The sequence below is a fragment of the Thermobia domestica genome, chromosome 16 (genome assembly GCF_964235325.1).
Source record: "Thermobia domestica chromosome 16, izTheDome1.hap1.1, whole genome shotgun sequence".
NCBI classification, from domain to species: domain Eukaryota; kingdom Metazoa; phylum Arthropoda; class Insecta; order Zygentoma; family Lepismatidae; genus Thermobia; species Thermobia domestica.
The window spans coordinates 35,275,814-35,298,645 of NC_137469.1; the positions used below are offsets into that span (position 1 = coordinate 35,275,814).

Consider the following 22,832-nt stretch of genomic DNA (forward strand, 5'->3'; position numbering starts at 1 on the left):
GCAGTTGCATTGATATTTCGACCACCCAAAAGTGATCCTATTGAATAATCATTCATGATTGCTGTTCTCACTGTGTCTCTATATCACATAACTATCAAAATTCCTATCAGCAAATGGTATTTTTTTTGTTGTAATACCTGCAACAATTTAATATATTAGTATGTTTTCGTAAAAAGATAAACGTGTGCTGCCAGGCAGACGTGTTCTTCGCTCCGTGGTGCATTTAACTGTGATTGGTCTCAACCTTAAAAGCTACAGCGTCAAGATGAGATATTTGGAGTTGCTATGAGAATGTCTTTGTGTTTAGCGCCAATTCGCAATACTGATGACACCAAAGTGTTTTTCACATACGGTTTGATGATGTGCGTATTGTTAGTGGTAATTGAAACAACATCATGGTCCTGTGAATTTCCAGCAAAGTGACATTGCAGAAATTAGAGATATCTTGACATTTCTTCTCAGGTCAGATGATAAATTAGTGACTAGTGACAGGTAGAACTACTGCGCGTTACTTTGACAAGATTAGTGGATAGAGTGGACACTAGAACCGGAACTCGTGAAAATGACAAGTGAAGTACATGCTTTCCAGCAATATGTAGAATTCTGTGAGCTAAAATTTGATGATCTTGCAAATAGATCCTGGAGACAAAATCTTGTGTTTTTGGGAATTCATGAGGATTAGAACAAGAACTGGAACACTACAAAGAAGAAAGTTTGTGATGTATTACGAGTATAGGTTTCAGTTAGATATCGACAATAAATTCTTGTAATGTGTTCATCTCGTAAAAAGAAAGTGTCCTAATAGAACTAGACCTATCGTATGTAAATCTTAGTGAAAAAAGAAATTCAAATCTAAATTGCATGTACTAGGATATAATATATTGAGAAATGAGCGTAATCTCCAGCTTTATTTAATGGATGCACGTAACCAAGATTGCAATTACGAAACTGGAATTAATAGATCACATTATGACTGAACTATTTAATAATAGCCTATACAGTTTTAAGGCGAGATCGTCATCACAACTGGCAAATCAAAGGATGGGGTAGGGGTTCTTATCTTTGCTTTGGCCACGTACTATATATTATGCTTGTTAGATAGAAGTAATAATTACAGTTTTTTTGTTAGAGAAGATAAGTGCAGGAAGGTAAACAATATTTATTTGTACAGTGCACTTCCCACCTGAATCTAACATTTAGTGTTTACCCGAATTGAAATTAAATGTCCTCAAGGTAGCTCAATTCTTCTGATTGGTGACTTTGACTTGTCAAAAATAAATTCCAGTGAGTTTAAGTTTGAAAACAGTTCATCTAAATGTAAAAATTTACATAATTATCTGACTTATTATAATTTAGAATTACCAAATAGTGTTAATAAATTTAATCGAACCTTAAATTTAGTCCTACCAGATATGTCGGAAGTGGGAGTCAGTAGAATCATATTCTTTAGTTAAAGATGATGTGTACCCGGCTATTGTAATAGACATCAAATAACAGTCAACAGCAAAAGTAAAGCAGAAGAATAACATCTCCAGACACAACTTTTAAAAAGCTACTTTTTTTAAAGTTGTATCTAGAACTTCCGTTGGTAGATTGGAATTGGTTATAAAAGTATGTTAACGAAAAATTTAACTGATAATGTTAACGAAATATATACATATAAACATATCTGATAGGAATATTTCGCCTAAAAAGTGCTCATATTATAACTATCATTACTGGTTCACAGAGGAAATTATTTATAAACTCAAAATGAAAGTGAAGAATCATAATAAGTATAAACTTACCAACTCAATTAACTTATATAAGTAATTTGACAAATTATGTAAAGACATTAAGAAATACATCTAGACAGCATATGATACATTTATCCAAAATTCGGAAGAAATATTTAGAATAATCCTAAAGAACTTTAGAACTACTTCAAAATAGGACTAAACATCTCCCTGGTTACACATTGAAGACTGAAGGACGGGATCTCCATCCTAATGACGAAATAGCTAATACGTTTGATCGATACTTCGCCTCCATATTTGTGTCCTTTTCTTCAGACCCGAGTGTGGCTATGCCGAACATCCTTAAAAAGTAACGGAAATGAAATCCTAGAAATGCTGAGTGTTAATGAAATTTATTTATAGGAAATTCAAATGGCAATAAAAAATAGTCCAGAAACAGCTGTGAGACATGATGGAATAAACTCGTATATAACCAGAGGCTGTATTGACGTATTTAAATATCCCCTATGGATTGCTTTCAGCTTTTATGTTCTTTAATTATTTGGCTTTTCTGTTCCTTTGTTAATTTAGCGTTGTTTAAAATAAACATTACCAGCGTTAGTGATTATTTAAAATTATTTATGTAGTTCTTCCTTTGATGTTCTCGCGAGAATCTAGGTGTATAGTAATCCGTATAAATTACATATTTGTAAGAATATGGATATTTTATTTCCAGGACCTGAGATAATGAGTAAACTTGCCGGTGAATCGGAGAGTAACTTACGTAAAGCCTTTGAAGAAGCTGATAAGAATGCACCAGCTATCATTTTCATAGATGAATTGGATGCTATTGCTCCAAAACGAGAGAAGGTTAGTATGAGGAATCTATTGTATATACGTTAATGTCCTAGCTTATTTAATGATTTTTATTTATTTATTATATATTCTTCATCAAGAGTAATATAATATTTTTATTTAACATGTACTGGAATTTAATTAGTTATATATAATCACTTCAGGACATAAGTAATTATGTAAATATTATCTTAATCAACACTATCAAATTATATACACTTTGTAAAGAAAAAATAGCGACACCTCAATTCTCAAGCGAACTTACACAGAAAACCATAGTTGCAGCCCGTTAGAAGAGGAATAGAAGGAAATGAAGAGTGGGATAGTTCATTTGCGTTATTTGTGACACCTGTGGTGTTCGACATCGCTTGCCAATTGTTTGTGTATCAGTAATATTTTCACTAGATAGCACTGAGTGCGTCTCGTAGATTATTGTAGTGAGAATTTTGTATTTCATTTGTGATCTATAGGCTGAGGTAAATAGCGTTTTATGATTGTTCTTTGCTTGTCAAGTGACAAAATTGTTGTTGTGCAGCGTTGTTTGTATGTGATATTGTTGCTACATGTGGACTGTAAACAAATAAGATGGGTAAGAAATGTGACTTGTTGCCATGTGAACAAGACATAATTATTGCTTTGCGCAGCTAAGGCAAATCTCTAAGGGAATAGATGGAATACTGAAAATCCATGATTCTACGGCAGGAAGAGTAATCCACAAGTGGAAACAGCATAACAATCGTCCCTTCGTCAATAGTGTGCAAGAAAAATGAAAGCATCACCCAGAGCAGATTGCTAAATGAAATCAATAGCACTGCCGATTTCAGGAGTGATTTCCCCAAAAATCGCTTCTGTAGTTTGACATGATCTTGGAACTGCAGTTACTCGTACAACTGTATTGTCTTGACTGTATGAGGAGGATATTACAAAGAAGAAACCGCGTAGAAAGTCCAAACTGACAAAACACAGAGGATTTCAACATCTAGTTTTGTGAGTTTATATGCAACTTGGACTTATGACAACTGGAAGCACGTCGTTTTCTTCGTTGAAAAGAAGTTTAGAATAGAGGGAAACGATGGTGGTGTGAAGTTGTGGATACGAACAAGCAAGGAACTTGACAAGGATTTTGTTTAAGAGATGCAATTACTCAGTTACTGAGTGATGGTATGGGCTTGGTTCATCGTTAAAGACGTCAGAACAACGGATATATGTGAAGGATCTTTTGATGCACGAAAATATCTTCAAATTCTGGTACGTAAAGTTCTTACAACAGCTAAAGACGACTTTACTGAAGAAAATTTGGACTACTTCCTTTTCCAGGACGATAATGCTTCATGTCACCGAGCGAAAATCCTTAATACGTGGTTCAAGAATATGACTATTTAGAAACTCATATGGCCTACAAACTCACCTGACATGAATCCAGTTGAAAATTTGTGGATCAATATGAGTAGAAGATTAAATAGACAACTATCTCAAACAGAATGGAATTCAAGGAACAGATAATCCGGGTGTTATTCCGTGAAATCGAGGTTGCATTTTGCAATAGCCTTGTTACCAAAGGTCTCCGATGATTCGCTGCACTGCAGAAAGCCCATAGTGCACATACAAAATACTAGTTTGGTGTATGGTACTTCCCGATGTTTGCACATAATATGTCTTATCCTCAAGAAATTCCATTTCTTGTTTTCTGCTATTGTTGTTGATCTTTTTCAGTTTTGTGTATAACTCTTCCTATAAACGATTTTGCTCAAAACACACACAGCTACTTATATATGCATATAAATTCATATCAAAAGCCTGAAACTCTGGCGCAAGTATTAAGAATGAACTGCTCATTAAGAATATGCATTGTAATATTATCAGGAATTCATGTAAAAAATCATATTGATTAAAGTATGTTGCGAAAACCATATCCGAGCAAGTGTCGCTATTTTTTCTTTACAGAGTGTATATGTATTGTAACAACAAAGCAATTTTTGCCTAATTATTTACATTAAAATTTAACAATGAAATATTGTTAAAACCGACGGCCTCATTCAAACTTGTAACATTCAAAGTTAATTAAAATTAGAAATTAGACAACAATAAGATCCCACTTTGCATTAAGTCCGCTGGCAAAACTACAAAATATTACATTCCTTGAACAGTGCACAATTTACATTTTACAGATTATTAAAATATAATTATTCACTAATACACGTTATTGTGATAAGCCTCACAACAGCATCCTCAAACCTTCGTCGAGATTACAAGCAAAAGATCTCCTCCAGTTCCTTACCAGAGGGTAGTAATTACTAATTTTACTTTACGATGGTTGTTGCAGTTCAAAATCGTACCCGTTTAATGTATGAGCTGTTATATTTCCATTAGGTATATTTAGGCTCTTTCACAGCCTATTAATTCGTTTTCAGCTAGGAGTTTATATGGTTCGGATCCCGGAAAACATATATAGCTCTTAATCTATGTTAAACTGTAGGGATACGTTCCAGAGTCGAAGACCGGCCTAGGTATTGGATCTTGAATAATTCATTTTCCATAGAGATTGTATTCTTTATGGCCTCGCCAATACAACACACGATATATAAATATATAGGGTGTTTCAAAACAACACCGACAACGTTTGGGAGCTGATTCCTGCCACCAAGATAAGACAAAAAGTATAGACCAATCTGGGTGCACAAGTGCTTCCTTTCGGAGTTATGTGCTGCCAAAAACATTAAAAAAAAATTAAAGGCCCATAGCTCCGAAACTATAGGACCTATCGTAGTCGGGTCAAAACTTCACTTAGGAACTAATGTGTGCTCTATCAAAAAATACATGTTTCAGAATCCTAAGGTACTCACACAATTTTTATGGAGAGAGTTTTTGTACGGACATATAATTTGAAGTACTCACCAACTACCTCTATAAAAAATATTGCATGAGTACCTTAGGATTCTGAAACATGTATTTTTGGATAGGGCACATATTAGTTCATAAGTGAAGTCTTGAACCGACTAACGGTAGGTCCCAGTGGACCTTTAAAATTCAGTTTTCCATGTATTTGGCAGCCTATAACTCCGAAAGAAAGCATTTGTTAGAGATGTAAGGGTTCGGAAAAAACCGGCTTTTTTGGAAAAAAACTCTGTTTTTTCTAGAGATGCAAGGGCTCGGAAAAAAACCGGCTTTTTTGGAAAAAAACTCGGTTTTTTCTGCTTCGCTTTTTTGCTTGGGAAATTTTGGGCTTTTTTGAAAATTTTGCTTTAAACTGATAAAGCAGACTTTGTTTTGCTTCTCTACAACAAAAAACTCATTTAAGCAGTGGCTGATGCAGATAATAATATGAAACCTCGAAAATAAACCATGAATTTCAAAAAGACTTTTTTTTTAATTCTTAACATATTTACCTTACGAATTCCAAGGGATTAGCCAATATATGTAATAATATTTTAACCTCTTATATACAATAAGTACCGGTACTTTTAAAAATGATACACAAATAACTAGCAAAATTGTATGTAGTATTTTTACTTCAAAATATCACACGCCCTCTTTTTGAAGCAAAATAAAGGAAAACATGAGAGAAATCTGCACATTAAGAGCTTCGTTTCGGGTGGTTCTCTACATTCTTGAAATTTTTCAGTTAAGTTTTAACTTTCATATACATTGTATGAATATTTCGAACAAATTTTTCACTGATTGATCACATACGTAATAATCTGTTACCACCTATCAGGTACTTCGGATCTGCAAAATCGGTAAAGCTCCAAATTCTGTAATGCACTGACTGCTCCTTAAGCTTGTTCAGAATCGGGAAAGTATCGAATTTTCTGTTCATGGATCATATACGTAATAGACGGTTCATCTGAGTGTATGGTTTCCTAGGCTGTAGAATATATAACCACCATCACGGTTTATCCAATGCTGAAGGTTTCTAAATTTTTAACAAGAAAATTCAACATATAGTTAGGGGAAGGCGTTGTACCTTTGAAACAATGTACCTTTGAAAACCTGTGCTTTTCTCGAATTCAGAGCTTTCTAGGTGCAATGATTAAAATTCATTTGAAAGATTAAATGAAAAAAAGCACTACAAACGCGTCTGGCTATTGTTTACTGAGTGTTGTGTCGAGTAATGTTCCTTTTAATTTTTTCACCCCCAAAACGAAGATTTTTTGTAGTTACTGTACCTTTTGAGTTTTGTGCTCTTCGGTTTTCGCAACTTGTGATATTTATTTGTCCAAACTTGGGGTAGAATCATTGGTGAATAGAGTAATATTTCTAGTTTTAACTTCTGTTCAATATTTAAGCTAGTGGAGAACTTTTTTTGTAATGGTGTCCCTCTTGTACCTATGAACATTAATGCATCGTGTACCTTTGAACGATAAATAATACTGTTTAAAGCTACACAATGTAAGTAGTTAAAACAATTGATATATTTTATATAGGTTAGGTTAGGATATAAAGTTATTAATTATAATTTTAAGTAGTTTCTATATATTCGCTTATTATATAACATAATGTTAAGACTTGTATATGCTCAACTTTATTGTTCACAGGTTTTTGTTAGAACTTCTCTTCAATTTTTAATTTGATTGATAAATTTTTAATTCTGGGGAGCTTTTTATAGCTAAACCTTTTATTCAATTTATAACTGTTAATATTTGTGGTTTCTTTTTATATTATTGCCGGAGAAACATTGTAATTATCACTGCTCAAATGTACAAGAGGATCTGTTCAAAGGTACACGACCATAATGTACCTGTGAACAAAACCGATTTGTTCTTATTTTATCTTATAACGTTTAAAAATTATCCAATCTGATAGCAAAGAGATGACACTTCAAATGTACGACAAAAATTGGGGAAAAAGTGCTGAATATTAGCACCAAAATTTCGAAGACTCTAAAAGTGTTCACAGGTACAACGTCTTCCCCTACGATTTTTGTTTACAAAAAAGAAAAATATGGAATACATTTAAAAAGAGTGGAAGAATCAATCTCTGTTCCAATTCACAAGAAAGACGACAAAATTAATTGTAATAATTATCGAGGTATTTCTCTTAACATTCTATTAATAAGATTGACGCCATACGCAGATGAAATTATTGGAGATTATCAGTGTGAATTTAGTCGAAATCGACCAGATATTTACCATTCGACAAATGCTCGAAAAGAAATGGGCATATATTACCCAGTACATTAACTATTTATTGATTTTAGAAAGGCTTTTAACTCGGTAAGGAGGGAAACATTGTACAACACTCTTACAGAATTTGGAATACCGAAAGAGCTAGATTTATTAAGTGTTTAAATGAATTCCAGAGTAAAATCCGAGTAGAAAAATGCGAGCTTCCACGTCGAGATTAGCCTGAAACAAGGATATGCGTTATCGCCCTTATTATTATGCTTTGTTTCGAGTACGCTATAAGAAAAATCAAAGATAGGAACCAGGGCCTAGAGTTTAATGGTATTTACCAGGTTATGGTGTATGCTGATGATGTAAATCTGATAGAACGATCGAAAGAAATGCAGAGGCCTTATTAAACGCTTGCAGGAACATGAGTAAATGCAGAGAAATCTACATACAAGGAAGCTACGGCAAATTATGAATGAGTTAAAATGTCAATTAATACTTTTGATACAATGGATACTTTCAAATATCTTGGATCAGTATTACCAGACCAAAATCATACCCACAAAGAAATTAAATGTCAACTAAAATCAGGAAATTCTTGTTATTATTCAGTTCAAAATATTTTGTCGTCGCGAATTCTGTCAAGGAATTTAAGTCTTAAAATATATAAAATGATAATCATGCCTGTTATGCTTGATGGTTGTGAAACATGGTCGCTTACGCTGAAGGAAGAACGCAGACTGTAATTATTTGAGAATAAAATTCTGAGACGAATATTTGGACTCAAGAGGAACGGGAATGGGGAATGGCGAAAACTTCATAAGGAGGAACTACATAATTTATACGGTTTACCAAACATCGTTAGAGTCATCAGGTGAGCAGGTCATGTAGCCAGAATGGAAGAAAGTAGGAACGCTTTCAAAGTTTTAACTGGAAACCCAATCGGGAAACGTCCATTAGGAAAATCTAGGCCCTAGCAGAAATAGGAATACAGAGTATAAACTGGATTGAATTGGATAAGGACAGAAGTCAATGGAGAGCTTTTGTGGTCATAGAGAAAGAGAGAGAGAGAATACATTTAAGTTAAGCACAAGTGCACAACAAACATGAGTGAGTGGTTATCTTTCGCTCTTCTATCGTGAAGTCCGGGATTCAATCCCGCATTCGACCATTTTGACAAAAGTTTTTCTTAATTCCATCTGTGAATGTAGAGATAGTGCGTGTACTGTGAGTCCTGGCCGACTTACTTTCTAATCGTTTTTAAATCTTTGTTATTATTAATTACCAGCAGTGATGGATTTGCGAAGAGGGTTAAGAGTGGGGATGTCTTTCGGATTGAAGCCTCTACTCCGAAATAACGGAATTTCTAAAACAAACTAAATATTTGCTTTGCCTTTACTCATAAACTTCAAGCTGTCCTCAAATAAAATATTAGGAATTTTAGAAAAACTAAGCATTAATAAGAAACCCTCCCAAAATATTTTTCTAAATCCGCCACTGATTATCAGTATAAAATTGTCTTCAAGGTTGTATCTGGAAGATTATAGTTGAATATACAAACGAAACGAAATATTTGTTATGCCTGCACTCATAAACTTAAGCTCCTCTTAAATAAAAGTTATAAATTTTTAGAAAAAACAAACATTATTCAAAAAAAAAAAAAAAAAAAAAAAAAAAAAAAAAAAAAAACTCCCAATATTTTTCTAAATCCGATATTGATTATTTCTATCAAACGGTATTCAAGGCTGTGTCCGGAAGATTACTATTAAATCATTGCACAGCTACAGTATAACGGAAATGTGGAAGTACGCTCTGACAGATATATTGAAAAACGTACGCTCTGATGGATATATTGAAAAACATAAGTTTAATTATGTGCTAGAAGCTAGAGTACTAAGCTCTAAGAAGTGAAACACGAATGACTAAAAAGAAGTGATCTAGAGAAGAAAAAAATGTCTATAATTTATAAGTTAAAATAAAGTTAAATAGCTTCTAAAATTGCCCTCAAATACTACGTACTTTATGTTTACTTTAATTCATAAACCATGTGCTCCGTCCATCGTGATGGTGAATTCCAGAGCGAAATATGGCATTCAGGTCATGAAATCTTATTTAACTTTAGAGTATACTATAAGAAGCTATTTAAACAGAAAAATCATGAAAATGAAAAAAGCCAAAATTTCCAAAATTCTCGTTTTTTTCCCAAAAAAGCCGGCTTTTTATGTGCAAAAAACCATCGATTCAAAAAAGCCGGCTTTTTTGCATCTCTAGTTTTTTCTGCTTCGCTTTTTTGCTTGGGAAATTTTGGGCTTTTTTTCAAAATTCTGCTTTAAATTGAAAAAGCAGACTTTGTTTCGCTTCTCTATAACACAAAAAGTCATTTAATTAGTGGCTGATGCTGATAATAATATAAAACCTCGAAAATAAACTATGAATTTCGAAAAGATATTTCAAACAATTTTTCTTCAACATATTTACATTATGAATTCCACAGGGTTAACCAATGTATATAATAAGAACTTTTTAACCCCCTATATACAAAAGTAAGCAGATTTGGCAAGAACCATGGTTGTTTTTTGAAAATGCCAAAAACCTATTTTTGGGGGATGTTTAAACCAGGCTTTTTTGGTTTAAACCAGGCTTTTTTGATTTAGATTTTTTGCTTTATGTATTTATATTACATATTCACAGAAATAAGTTTGTTTCGCCTTGGTGTTATTATGCAACAGCGGGGTTATGCCGGAAGAACTCCCATAAGCTTAAAGAAGTCCGGTCAGTAAATTTCTTAAATTGAGAATCTCCCGCCCTAGCCATCGGGGAAATCCCGTCATTACTTGAAATGTAAGACAATAACGGGAAAATCCTGTTATTGCTGTGCATGTAAAATTTAAAGGTCAACCTATCGTAACCAGTACGCTAAAACTGAGGTATTAAATTACAAATTTAGTACGTAGATATCATTGAAAGTCTAATCCAAGCTAATGTTGGAAGCTACGTAGGCAATCGATAAATTTTGCCAATTTCTATTAATATATTAAGCAATCTTGGCTTCTTTATAAAACAACAGGCATTTAGGCATGCAGAAATATACAATTTGGTTTCGTTTCGTATGTTTAGGCTTAACATCCTTACGAAATACCGAGGTTATCAAAGAGAAGACTTTCGCTTAAACTGACATCCGAACCGCTACTCGGTTTACGCATGAAAGAAGGGTTGTGGTTCGACCGAGAATTGAACGTGGGACACCTTGATTAAAAGGTGAAAGGGAAATAAAACTATTGCAGATGGTTTGATATCTGGAAACGTCACCATGAAGTTCACACTATTCGCATTTTTCATTCTTTTTATTTTTTTGGTTTAAACCAGTTATTAAAAAAAAGTTGGTGTAAACCAGCCAACCCTAAAAGTAAACACTTCTTTTTAAAAAAATACACAAATAACTAGCAAAATAGTATGTAGTATTTTTACTTCAAAATATTCCATACCCTCTTTTTGAAACAAAATAAAATTAAAATAAAACATAAGAGAAATACTTAGATTTATATGATACACTTAAAGGCTGCACATCTAGAGCTTTTGGTTCTATATAGTCTTGAAATTCTACAGTTAAGTTTTATATAACCACCATCACGGTTTACCCAATCCTCAAGTATTCTGAATTTTTAACAAGAGGGAATCAACATATCATTATGGAACTCCCCCCCCCCCCAAAAAAAAAGGACTACGGAATATATTTAAGTTAAGCTAAATACAACTGCACAACAAACATGACTGAGTGATTAGCGTTTGCGCTTCTATCGGGAAGTCCGGGATTCAACCAGCATTCGACCATTCTGACAAAGCTTTTCTTCATTCCATCTGTGAATGTAGAAATAGTGCGTGTACTGTGAGTTGGCCGACTTCCTTTCTTATTGTTTTTAAATCGTTATTATTACTAATTACCAGCAGTGACGGTTTTGCGAAGGTTAGGGGGCGGTCTTTCGGAATGAAGCCCGTTCCCCAAAGTTACGGAATGTCTGCAACAAACGAAATATCTATTAGTTATGCCTTGACTCATAATTTTTAAGCTCCCGTCAAATAAAAATTAAGAATGTTTAGAAAAACTAAATATTAATAAGAAAAACCCTTCCCAAAATACTTTTCTATATCCGCCACTGATTCTCAGTATAAAATGATTTTTAAGGTTGTATCCGGAAGATTATTGCTAAAAGAAATATTAGTTATGCCTGTACTCATAAACTTCAAGCACCTCCCAAATAAAATTAGGACTTTTTAGAAAACGAAACAATCAGAGAAACCCCTCCTAAAGTACTTTTCTAAATCCGCTACTGATTATTTGTATAAATTGGTATTCAAGGTTGTGTCGGGAAAATTATTGCTAAATCACTTCACAGCTACAGTATAACAGAAATGTGGAAGTACGGCTTGACGGATATATTGAAACACGTACGCCTTGACGGATAAATAGAAAAACGGGCAAGTTTAACTTTTGCGCTAGAAGCTAGAGCACTAAAAGCTCTTAGAAACGAAACACGCATGACTAAAAATGAAATGATCTAGAAAAGAAAAAAAATCGATAAGTCAAAATAAAGTTAAATTGCCCTTAAATACTACATTCTTCATGTTAGCTTTAATTCGTAAAACATGTGCTCCATCCATCTTGATAGTGAATTTCAGAGCGAAATATGGCATTTAGGTCATGGAATTCTTATCTAACTATAGAATATGCTATAAGAAAGCTATTTAGATAGAAAAATCATGAAAATGAAAAAAGCCAAAATTTCCAAAATTCTCGTTTTTTTTTTTTTTTCAAAAAAGCCGGCTTTTTATGTGAAAAAAACCATCGATTCAAAAAAGCCGGCTTTTTTGCATCTCTAGCATTTGTGCACCCAGGTTGGTCCATATTTTTTTGTCTTGTCTTGGTGTCAGAAATCAGCTCCCAAACGTTGTCGATATTTTGAAACACCCTGTACAAATATATACATATACTATGCGTACTATATAGTACGCACATTATAGGGACGTACTATAATGATCTACACTTTATCTTCAGAAGACCCTCCTGGAACCAGTTGTTTGGAATCCCACGCACCCATGTTTGGACACTTTGTTCAAATTCATGAGCATCTGAAAGCTGACGACTAGGCATTTTTTTTTATTGGCCTGAACAAGTGCTAATCGTTAAAAAGTCGTGTCCGGAGAGTAGGGAGGGTGTGGCAGCACTGTAAAGTTTACTTGATCAGACGGGTTCAATTCCCAGTAGGAGCTCATATGGTTCGGATTCCCCGTAAATCAGTAGGTCCACGTCTCATATAGTCTCACTGCTGAAAGGGATGTTAAAATCAACTCAAGCCTACTTGATCAATGACAGCAGTGATTTCCCGGCTGGTGTAAGGACGTGCATTATCTATTGGAAAAACATTACTTCGTGGTGGACAAACACCGTGTTCGTGGGTTTTCTCGAGGTTCTCCCGTTTCCTCCCACTTTCTTCATTCCACCATTTCACTCATTTCTCATTATCACCGTCTCCTTTAGCCTAACCGGCATAACTGTGGGGTGTAAAACTTAGATTTCATTTTTTCCTTTCACCCATTTTGCTGGCCGCTTCCTTTGAATGGCACAACGTAAGGGTTTCCACATATGCTACATTGTTAATCGTGGCTCCACCTTCCAGCCAGTTGAGCAGAATAATGCCTTTCATGTTCCAGAACATTGTAGCCATACGCAGGGTTCCCACTCGTCCTGGAAAACCTGGAAATGCCCTTGAATTGATTTTGTCCTGGAAACATCCTGGAAATGTCCTTAAAATGCATTTCTGTCCTTGAAATTTACAGAAATACTGAATGTCAGATTTTTCAAATTATAATGAAGATTTTAAAGGATTACTATTTTTGTTTGCTATTCCTGTTTTTGTGCTAAATAATAATTTATCATGATCCTGCATGTGTGGCTGGTTGGTGGGCTTTCTTTATCCCAACAGGATGGTTGACTGGGAGAACTTTTCTCTTCTTCCATCCACTAGTCTGTCAGCCCATTCTTTCATGCTGTCTTCACTAACACTATCCTCCAGAAACCGTGCTTTGTACCAGTGTCAATCCTCCAGTATCAGTCTATTTTCACAACAGTACATAATCTTCAATAAAATTTTACGTCTATAAATGAGGAAATCACACAACTCCATACTCAATTGAAAAACTTGTAATGTAATTCCTTTTTTCTCTAATTATATCTGTCACACTGTCACGGAATGAAGATTCCATGTACGAAAAATAGATTTTTGTTGTTTGTAAATTTGTTCGGTGCACAACTAAAATGTCATATAGAAAGAATGAAAATACATGTGCTGGATGTGGGTGGATTGGGCGGCTATAAAAATGAGTTGAGAGGGTTAAAAAAAAAAAAAAAAAAAACGCTCCGCTTTGTGTATTTAATTATTGTGTATTAATGCTGTACTTGCATTAATATTCACTGCATAAGCTACTATACTTTTCATTTCACTGTTGGTAGTTTTGAACGTACAGTTGAATTCTATTATACCTTCCTATGTCGAAGTCCTGAAGATTGGTGATTTGTCCTTGAAACGTCCTGGAAATTTTTTGGGGAAAAAGAGTGGGAACCCTGCATACGATTCCCAGCTGAAAAGGTTGTTCGAAATTTCTTTGGCGGTGAACTGTTTTCGTGTTTCCATTGCATTGATTACTGCGTCATCGTCTCGTAATGAAGCCAGGTCTCATCACCACTTACAAGCCTAGACATGAAATTTTCGGGATCATGATGATGTCTTGCAAAAGTTCTCTGCACACGACATTGCTTTTTCTCTGCAAACAAGAGTTTTGGAACCCATCTTGCACTGACCTTCCCTAACTGTTAAGTAGTAATAGTACCATGCGCTGTAGGGTGTTTCTGGTTAGTCCTTGTGGTAGCCTCCATTTCAGAGAATGTGATGCCATTTGTTCTCTTGAATGGTCCTGTCTACCACGGAGATGATGGCTGGAGTTACCACCGTCACTTTGCTTCCAGAACTGCGTCTCGTTTTCGTCGAGGTGCTATCTACTTTTCAACCTTCTACCCAATTGTACACTGTTTTACGTGACGGTGCATGTTTTCTACACATTGCCACAAATCGCCAATGCATTTCAGCAGCGGCCATGCTATTTTCCCACAGAAACTATGACTCCACCGCTGTCTTCCATAATCATTTTCCATGTTGTCCGTTAGTAACACTCACAGGGAAGGGTTTAAGAGTGCTGTAATGGGCTCTAAGAGTGCTGTAATTGTCAGGGAACAGTAATGCTCCCAATTGATAGATGAAGGTCCTAGGTGTCAGTGACTGCCTGCACCTGGAACGAAAAAGTGTAAATCATTATATATATATATATATATATATAAGTCGTCGTGACTGATTGATCAAACCACTAAAGCTAGAAAGCTAGACTTTACAGTCATTTTGTGATACACCAAATTTTGGGCCCTGGCTTGCGTTTATCTTCGTTTTATTTTTAAGGATAAATTTGGGATTTTTGTAAAGTTAAATAATTGAAGAAAGTAAGGATTTCAATTGTGAGCCTAACTGCAACCTGAAAATTCTCTATAAACTAACGGAAATTGTAGAGCGTGATTTGGTAGTAATGCAATTCATTGAATACTTCAGTATGAATTTATTTTGGGTGATAGATATAATTTTCTTTGTTTGGCATTTGTATATCTATTTCTTTCAAAGTTTAATCGTTAACCTCCCACACTGATACCCTTTGGAGGAAGTTTTAAAGTTATAGTTTGTGTACGTAATGTAAATGTATTAATATTACAGTTGATCGTAAAGGCTTGAGAGTTTTTCGATCTTTGTAAATTTAGAACAATTCGTTCTTCGTTTGCTTTAAGGAATCACCACCTGAAAATTTTCGCGAACGGTTTTAATTACCTTAAGTATGAGATTTCTGTAAAATTAATTTTTAAGTTAAAGGAAAAGAAAATTGAAAGGTGATTTTGTGCTTTGTAGCACTTTTCAATATTGCGTGAAGTTTCGGAAATTTTTAATGTTTTCAGTTCAGTAAGTCATAGACGTGTTTAATGTAATGCTTTAGATTCAAAGCTAGCGATTGTGTGTGATGTTAATTTTTCTTTATTTGTCGTAGACCCATGGTGAAGTGGAAAGGAGGATTGTCTCTCAGCTTCTGACTTTGATGGATGGCCTGAAACAAAGTTCCCATGTTATTGTAATGGCTGCCACTAATCGACCAAACTCAATCGATCCTGCGTTAAGAAGATTTGGACGTTTCGATCGTGAAATAGATATTGGCATTCCAGATGCTACTGGTCGACTAGAAATTCTTCGAATCCATACTAAGAACATGAAACTTGCCGATGATGTTGATCTAGAACAGGTAACAGAAATGTTGTGCATACAGAAGTTGACATTTAAGAGGAGAAACTCGGAATTATTTTACAAAGTAAAGCTAATTTGATTCTACATAAATTAAAAATCGGATCCAACTCTGAAAAATAAACTTGGTGAACATTTAATTACCAAGAAAATTATTTAATCGTTTTTTTTTCTTTTTCATATGATTACGAAAGCATTTGCAGATGGTATACTAGAAAGTTTTTGTGAGTTAATGTAATTGATGTTTCACTATTTGTCATGTTCATTGTAACTTGTTGTTACAGGAGAATGCCCTCTTCATGTTAAGGTTTCAAAATCCCATTATAAGATTTTACTGTATGCTGACTAATCCAAGTTGGTAACTTCAAGTAATTAATTAAAATGAATTTTACCTTGTTGTCTTCTACGTACTATTTGGATATTTTCCCAAATACCCACAAAGTTGGATCTTAAAGTAGCTTTAATTTTATGTATGAGTGCGATTGGAATAATATTTACAATAGTTATCCTCATATTTGCTCATGTAAAATGAATATTGGAATTAATCCATTGCGGCCCACACCCAATTGACTGCACTCTGTCTTCTTCATCAGTTAGTTTCTCTCTCCTCACTATTCCAGTATTCTTTGACGCGTGGGGTTTGAGGTTCAATTCCCGTTGGGACAGCGTTGAAATTTGAACATCGACAGCGTTTCGAATTCTACCTTAAACGAGGTCTGCGTCCCGTGGAAATGCAACTATTTTCAGTGTACTGTGTCACTATGAAGGTAGGTTAGCTAATTCGCAGAGATGAACAGAGACTGGGTTTTTTAAACAGTTTCGGGGAAATTGACAGATGAATTAAGAAATTACATAATAATGTGAACTGCACTCCAAGTATATTGGAAGTATCTAAATGAAACCAGTAAGTTGTACATCATATGTCGCTTGCTTGGAAATTACGTGTATAATCCATCAAACAGGTACGTAGTCAGAATTTCGTGAGACGGGGGGGGGGGGGGGATCTGTGATGAAATACTGTGGGTATCACACCAGGGGCTCGATCATACAAAACTATTTTGCTGGAAACATGGTTTGTTTAGCCAGGATTTCGTAATAGAGGGGCGCATGACATGAGAGAGTGTGGTTACACACAAGGGGCTCGATCAGTCTAAACTATTTTACTGGCAACATACCTATATTGGTTTATTACGACAATAAAACTAGGATATGTTAGTAAGTGTTTTAATAACAAACTATGAAGAAATCTCGAGTAAAAGAATATTTAAAAAGTATTGAAAGATATAGTCTTCCGAAGTCATTCGAGCTTGGTTCTCTTCTTTCTTCTTTTCCTTATCTTCGTTTAATGCCGTCAGGAATAGCAGAGAGATCTCTTTTAGCAGGAAAGACATCCTATAAAACAGATTAGTGTTGCCGCAAATTGAAAATTTTTTTAACAAGTATAACTAGAATCTATGTTGCCAGGCTCATATTATTGGTGGTTGTGGGCATTTCTTAAATTCTACCTGAGAGTCGATCTGATAGAACCGGTTTATCGATCGTTATTTGTAGTCCATAGAATTAGCATGGAGCTAGATGGAATTCGGAATGTTCCGTTACAATAATATCCATTTCCAACTTGACTCTTTGCCCCGTTTCTTCCACACGAAGGTCCTCATAAGAAAGAGTATCCAAACGCTTGCTGTAGCATTATATTTTAACGCTGATTCTTCTTTTTTATCCTTCCTCAATTTTTTTTTCATTTCTATGGTGCTTGGGGTCCCGGGTTCGATCCCAGCCCCCGCCAAGTGAACTTTGTGGTGGACAAACACCATGTGCGTGGGTTTTCTCGGGGTTCTTCCATTTCCACCCACTTTCTTCATTCCACCAATTCGTTCATTACTCATTATCACCGCCTCATTTAGCCTAACCGGCATAACCGTGGGACGTAAAACTCAAAGATTTCATTTCATTTTTTTTTCATTTCTGGTTTCGAAGGGGGAGGGGGTACGGACCCACCCCTTGGCTACGTGCCTGCATCAAATTTAGTTGGAAAGGATCTCGGTACGGCAAGAAAATGGAACAAAAATAAAAAGGAAAATCTAAGGGAGAGCGTAATAATCGTGATTCGATAATTAGATGAAGAAAATTAACTGGAGACTTCTTGTGGGTATGTTAATCGGTAGTGGAAGGTTGTAGACGGTATTTAAATTTAGAAGCTTTATGAAATACTGGTGGGACGCACGGTGGCTCAGTGGTAGAGCACTCACCTCTTGTGCAAGGGAACCCTGGTTCAATCCCGGGCCAGGTGAGTTTGGTAGTCTATGGCTTTTCTTGGGGCTCTCCTGTTTCCTTCCACATTCCATTTCACCAATTCTTTCACAATCATTCATTTTGATTAATCATCCGTCTCATTTAGCTTCAAGGGCATAAGCATGAAACGTAAAATTATTGGTAATATGACATTTGACGGAGAAAATCTCTCGTTCTGGGAGCGACATGTCAGACAGATTTAATCTAAACGTTGGCGTTTAGTGTGTAAACGATTGTTTACGTGGCTGTGACAAAATAACGAACAAGCCGCAGTTCGACTTTTAAAATTAATTAAGAGATTCAATTTACGTTACTTTTCAATCAGGAATCAGTGTACGAAGTGTGTGAGAAAAGTAATGAGACTGGCAACACTGCGGGCGATCTGGCAACGTTGTCTACCGGCCTGTGCTAGACCGGTTTGTTTATCCCTTCCACTTCCTCAGTCCGAGTTACAGCTCCGTACAGCTAACACATTTTTGACAGCGCCATCAGTGAAGTGTTTTTGTTGTGTGTTACAGAAATGGAGCATCGGAATTTAGAGCAACATTGTGCAATAAAGTTTTGTGTTAAACTTGGTGAATCCGCGAGTGTGACTTTTAACAGACCTATGAGGAACATTGCTTATCAAGAGCACAAGTTCTCCGCTGACACAAATCGTTTTTGGAAGGCTAAAAACACGTTGAAGATGAACCTCGCTCAGGGAGACCTTCAACTTCAAAAACTGACGAAAACGTTGAACGTGTGAGGGTTCTTGTGAGATCAGACCGTCGTTTAACAATAAAGATGAATGAACAGTTAAATTTAAACACTTTTACCGTACGTCAAATTTTGACAGACGATTTGAACATGCGAAAGATTTGTGCCAAAATGGTGCCGAAAAATCTCACAACTGAACAGAAGGACAATCGAAATAACGTGTGCGTTGATTGAATTTGTGACCTCAAAACGCATTACTGTTGTTTCTCAACCCTCACCTGATTGGAGTCCTTGTGACTTTTTCCTTTTGCCGAAATTGAAACATGTCCTAAAAGCGCGTCATTTTGGAACTCTGGAGAACATTCAAAAACTGTGACCGACCAGTTAAAAACCATGCCAGTTGAAGACTTCCAGCGCTGCTACCAAGAGTGGAACAACGACTCCGCCGGTGTATAGCTGCCCAAGGAAACTACTTTGAAGGGGATAACATTGTTGTTTGAAAAACATAAAAACTTTAGTTAGTACAAAACCAGTCATTACTTTTGTCACACACCTCGTATGCAAGTGATATTTCATGGAATTTACGCTGCATTTTTGTTGTAACATGGTAATTGATCTTTTATTACATCAGCTGAGCAAGGGTTATAATACAATGACCAGTAATGAAAAATTATCTCACAAGTTTCCCAAACGAGGCCAAAAGTTAGGACAAAAGATCGCTTTAAGTGGTTACTACAGTATGTAAAAATCCTTTGAAAACAACATCATTACTATGTGAACATTTTTAAAACTGCTTTAGAAAGAGGAGCTACTAATTTATGTACTTTATGAAGTAGCTTGCACCTTTGTTTGACAAGGCACTTCGTAAGCGGCAGTGAGTTTAGTTCAAAGTCTGTTTGAACTAACTTAGACAAAATTTCAGAGTTCATATCAAGAGTTAAATAACACTGAACTGGAAGTAGGATCAGAAACAAGTTAAGTTCTAAAAAAAAAATGAAAACAAAAACAATCTCTTTTCTTGAGTAAAATGAGAATCTGTTTTGTTCACTGTCCAATACTGCCATTGAGCAATCTTGTTCCGAAACACATTTTAACTTACCATAACTGACATGAAATATTGTCTTCTGGAGCCATTATCTCACTGAGACGAGGGGAAGACTGGAAAGTGAGCAAATTCCAGTTTTTGTGTTGTTTTCAGAAGGACCACAGATTGATGGTGAATCTTCAGGAAGAAGCAGGGCATGAGATTCTTCTGTGTTCCAAGAAAAAAAAGTAGCTAGAATTGATAATCCTGAGAGCAAGCGTAATAATTAATAAACATTATGGGGATTATCGGAACCACTTTACATTTATTAAGTAGAGCCTATGTATGTAAGCGTATGTTGCTGGGACTAATATATAGTGATCCTACTTACGTTTTTCTCTTTGGCTAATAATTCCTACTTTGATTGTTAAAAGTAACCTGTTTCCTTCTGATTTTTTTAAAAACTTTTTTTCGTAGATTGCTGCTGAAACCCATGGCCATGTAGGCGCTGACTTAGCTTCATTGTGTTCGGAAGCAGCGTTGCAACAGATTCGAGAAAAAATGGACTTGATAGACCTGGAAGATGATCAGATTGATGCTGAAGTTCTTAGCTCTTTAGCTGTTACAATGGATAACTTCAGGGTAAGTGTTGTTACATTAAGCAGAATGGTGTTCAGACTAATATACTGCTTATAATAGGTATTTAAAACTAAGTTGAAATTGGAATGTATCTTTAGTAGAGGTGCCAAAATATATATACAGAAAATATATGTAATGAAACTTTAACTTTAAAAAAGTAAATATTGGAAAAATTAATCTCGACTTACATATCACAAGAAACATTTTGAATATTGATTATAATATATTGATGTTTTCAAAAATGTAAAAAAATGATTTTGGCAGGAATATTTTGAATTTTGGTTTTGTGCGTTGTCTAGTTTCTCTTACATTTTGTATTTCTTTTCTTTTAGTATGCCATGAGCAAAAGTAGCCCGAGCGCCCTTCGTGAAACTGTGGTTGAAGTACCTAACGTCACCTGGAATGATATTGGTGGTTTGGAGAATGTTAAAAGAGAATTACAAGAACTCGTTCAGGTATGTGAATTCATAGTAACCTTTTACATAATTAAAAATTGTAAAGTAAGGATTGCTACAGTGAACCTTGTAGTTCTCTTGGATTAGTATTTCAAATTTTTGTGGGCATAGTTTTGGGAAATCAGATTCTAATCCTAGCATTAATTGGAGTAAGTCATCTGTGTGCAGTATACATTTATTTTCCGGGCAGTATTTCTGGCGCTAACCACAACATTAGCCAATCCGCTTTTTGACTAGACGCACACTATTCTTGAGATTGGTGTTCAGCATTTTAGACTACATGAGTCATACTCAGGACTTTGTTTAACATTTCTGCGGCTCCCCTGCACAAATAACATTTTGCCTCCTTACGCCGTATTTGTTGCTGTTCAGTTATAAGTAAGCAAAAACAACACAAAACAGAAAAGACAAAATCGCAATTTTACGCTCCTCAGCCAATAAGAAATACGTCTCCACTCCTCCTAGCGCCGTAAATCTTCGTAGCGTGGTCGCTAACGCTTTCGTCTTTGGTTCGAGCGGTCCGGGTTTGATTGGTAAGAACACCCAATCAAAAAGGTGTAACAGTTGTTTTAGGCCAGCCATCCTGATTGAAGTTCTTTCCTGGGTTTCCCTCATTTCCACCAGGCAAATGTCGGTATGGCATCTAACAAACAGATCCCAGATCGATTCCTTCCTTCCCCTCCATCCTCGAATAGTTTCTCGCCGAGGGACGTCATCCTTCATACGTGACGAGCGTAAGGCCGTAGACACCTGTGATGCCTAGAAATAGCTACAAATAAATAAATCTTTGTAGCGCGAGTAGCGTCATAACGAGAATACTCGGTCCTACAGTGATACCAACATTGTTTTCAATATATATATCTTTGTATGGTAAAATTTTCATATTGCTTGTACGCACTATATTTAAAATTAATAGAATTATCTTTTGAAAGCGTATATCCTTTTTAATCGATTTCAGTTTCACAAGGTTCTGAAATTTTCATCAGGGGAGTTTAGAAGAAAATTAGAGTTGTCCGTTTAATATCATACTGTGATTTTCTTCTTGACTTTTGATTTTTATGTTGAATATTGTGCAGAGAGGGGATTGTCAGCGCTTGTAGCTCAGTTAAAATTCAGTAACAAGGGGATAATCGGAGATACTGGCTAACAAATTTCCTTTGCATTTTGATTGTTACCAAATTGAGCTTATGGATGTAAAAATCATTCAGCTCTTAGGAAATGTAGAAACGGACTATTACAACGAAGGGTGAATAGAGGTGAAACAGCAAAGAGGATAAAGAAAACGAGCATAGTGACATGAAGACGGCAACGGGCCGTGGTTGGACAAATGGCTCTCAAACCTAGACGATACAATTGTAGCTGTGATACATGATACGTAAATTATTTATCCCGTCACCAGCCATGGGGTGACCCGAAATGGTGCTTTGTTGAATATCAGTTGTAGGGACTCGATTTGAACCCACATCAGAGATGGTCGCTTCTGCGGCGTTGAACCTCCTCGAAGATTAGTAGCGGCTCCTCAGCCGGGACACCTGCTCTTGTCTCCAAGGGTGAGGCATGGACCTGTGCACTTCAGTAGAATTGTAACTGATACCACAACTGCTGTGGTCAAGTGATTTTGTTCAGGTCATCGTGATGTAGGACGTTCATAATTTATCTTA

General features: G+C 35.6%; 1 protein-coding gene across 1 annotated transcript in view; it reads left to right on the top strand.

Annotated features, from left to right (window-relative positions):
• TER94 (Transitional endoplasmic reticulum ATPase TER94) overlaps positions 1-22,832 on the top strand; it is a 65,378-nt gene that overhangs the window by 22,369 nt on the left and 20,177 nt on the right. Inside the window, exons 6-9 of the mRNA XM_081742296.1 lie at positions 2,452-2,585; positions 15,818-16,066; positions 20,555-20,719; positions 21,049-21,171. Of these exons, the coding sequence (XP_081598422.1) occupies positions 2,452-2,585; positions 15,818-16,066; positions 20,555-20,719; positions 21,049-21,171 (671 nt within the window). The remainder of the gene's footprint in view (positions 1-2,451; positions 2,586-15,817; positions 16,067-20,554; positions 20,720-21,048; positions 21,172-22,832) is intronic.